The 2,690-nt window shown below is 40.3% G+C and overlaps 1 protein-coding gene across 1 annotated transcript in view; it reads right to left on the bottom strand.

Moving 5' to 3' along the window:
- LOC116699378 (ATP-dependent 6-phosphofructokinase, platelet type-like) overlaps window positions 1-2,690 on the bottom strand; it is a 25,560-nt gene that overhangs the window by 20,438 nt on the left and 2,432 nt on the right. Inside the window, 1 exon segment of the mRNA XM_032531924.1 lies at window positions 449-522. Coding sequence (XP_032387815.1) covers window positions 449-522 — 74 coding nt within the window.

Raw genomic sequence — 2,690 nt, 5'->3', positions numbered from 1 at the left:
ATATATATATATATATATATATATTTGTTGTTGACGTTGTATTTTATGGACCGTGAGTCTAATAATAAAGGCTATCTATCTCTATCTATCTGTACGTATATCTGATCCAAGGTCAGTGTTAACGGTGAATTCACACACTACGTAAGCCTGTACACACTCTCTGGATCGGGGGGGTCATCCTTTTCTGGTGCTATTTGGCAAACTATGATTAAAAGACAAACACACACATTTAAAAACAAAAACAAAACCAGAAGCTTCTTATAAACTCATCCCATAAACATAAGTACACAAAAGTGAAACAATAATAAAATTAGTCATTTTGATTGCTTGTCTAGTTGTTATTTTAATTTCAGTGTTTTTTGTTGCCTAGTGATGGTTTGTCTGGAGGTAACCAGATATCACATGACTCTTGTTACCATGGTGATTCTGATTGGGACTCTCTCCTCACCTCGTGGATGAAGTAGACTTTGGCTCCCACGTAGATGCCCATCCGGACCACAGCCCGGACCGCCCCGTTCATACCTGGAGAGGGTCCCAGAATAGTTATACATATCCAAAGCATACGCTGGAGCAACACACGCAAGTGGAACAATAATATTCAAAAGTTTTTGTTATAAATTAGGAAAGAATAGAACATCAGAAAAACCTCATGTTAAAGACAAGTTCATTCATTTTCATCAGTATCACAACTCAATTTCCTCATGGAAATTTGATCAATTGGGATCATTTATTTAAATATCTACATACAACTATTTTAATTTGTTTAAATGATTTCTAAAAACAGTTGAGCTGAGCTGATCCTCCTATTATTCATTTTCATTCCATACAAGCTCTATTCTCACTAACATTTCCCACAGAAAAATATATTTCTGTTCAGAATCATAAGAAAAATAATTGTGGGTTTAATAGAATATGAATGCAATGACAGCCACTGATTTCTGGAGGTCACTCCTCCATCTCCAGCCAAAGTGGACTAGAAACCAGCTCAGGTCCTTCTCCTTCTACCCCTCCTTTCCACTCGTTTTCAGCCGTAGTTGGAGATGGAGAGGGGAAGAAAGCTATATCAGCATTTAATAAGGTCAATACTGACAGAGAGACAGAGCAGCCGTCAGCAGGAGAGGTATTCAACAGACGGAGAAAGAGAAAGAGAGAGGAGAAGAGAAAGAGAGAAGAGAAGAGACAGAGAAGGAGAGAAGAGAAGAGAAAGAGAGAAGAGAAGAGAAAGAGGAGAGAAGAGAAAGAGAAGGAGAGAAGAGAAAGAGAAAGAGAAAGAGAAAGAGAGGTGAAGTCTCTGTTTTATGCTGATGACCGTAGACATGTACTGTCTAAACTGAACTAGGAAGGAAATTAATATCATGATCTTCCAAAACACCCGAGATGTTAGGAGAACAAACACCAGTTCACCATAAATAATCAAATTATTGAACATAACATGATTTATACCTACCTTGGTAAACCATTTCTACACATGTGACTAACTACTCCTTGGAGGACAATGCCATGATTTGCCTCTATTCCGACCGAGAACAGGACTGTGTGGACCAACCGGGGCCCGTGGACCATGTCCCAGAGGCCGGCCCGCTTGGGGCAGGGGACTGGCAGCCGTCCGAGCTGAACGGGCTCTAGACTACACTGCATCACCAGCCGTGTGTTTCATCTCACTGAGCTCACGGCGTCCAGCCTTCTTCAGGGAGTGACTCCACAATTTGTTGCTGTGTAAAAAGATCTGATCTCATGCACCTGGGTAGCTCACCTGGTTGAGCGGGCGCCCCAGGTACAGAGGCTCAGGCCCTGCCACAGCGGCCAAGGGTTCCATTCCTTCCCTGTCCTGGGTCTGGCTGTCCTGTCTACTGAAGGCCCAAAACCCCCTGTTGGGTTGAGGTGGGGCTTCACCATATCACCTAACATCTAAATTACAATTCAATTACAATTAATTGCACATTTAACCTTGAAAACGATACATGGATGATAATTGTTTTTTTGTGATTTGACGAGGGACACTGCATTTTTCAATTTTTTTGTATAAAGTTTTTAAAAATGTCTTTTGCATGATAAAAATGTAAATAGGCTATACAATCTACTGCTACTGAACGTTTTAGACAGGAACCAGGACACTGACTGAACTCCAGACTGTTTATTTTTGGGGGACATTAACGGTCCAGGCTCTGAACCAGCACCCAGGGGAACATTAAAGAAAGACACTAACGTGGAGGCCTGGGACAATTATTACATAATCGTCTAACTGATTTTTTTTGTTTTTTACATAATCCCAGTTTCTTTGTTTAACTGCAGTCAATTTTCATTATTATTTGAATTGTTCGTTGTTGGCACTTGACCCTGTAAACTAAAACTTACCAGGGGGGATAAAGATAGAAGAATGTTTTATGATAATAGAGAGGCGGAGTTTGTGTTATTACATTATCTCGGTCACATGACAGTGATAGAACCAATAGATGGATCCTGGAATTCATTCAAAATGTTAATCTGTTCTAACAAGTAATAAAGAAATAAATATTTTGAATGTATGGGTGCCCAGAAAGCTCAGTTGGTAGAACGGGCGCCCATACATAGAGGTTTAGTACTCGACACAGTGGGCCGAGGTTTGACTCCAACCTGCCCCCCCTTTCATGTCTTCAGCTGCCCTGTCAATATTTACGTACAGTATATAATATACAGTATATATATATATA

Source organism: Etheostoma spectabile, chromosome 12, assembly GCF_008692095.1.
Source record: "Etheostoma spectabile isolate EspeVRDwgs_2016 chromosome 12, UIUC_Espe_1.0, whole genome shotgun sequence".
Classification (NCBI taxonomy): domain Eukaryota; kingdom Metazoa; phylum Chordata; class Actinopteri; order Perciformes; family Percidae; genus Etheostoma; species Etheostoma spectabile.
This window is presented reverse-complemented; position numbering and strand designations above follow the sequence as displayed.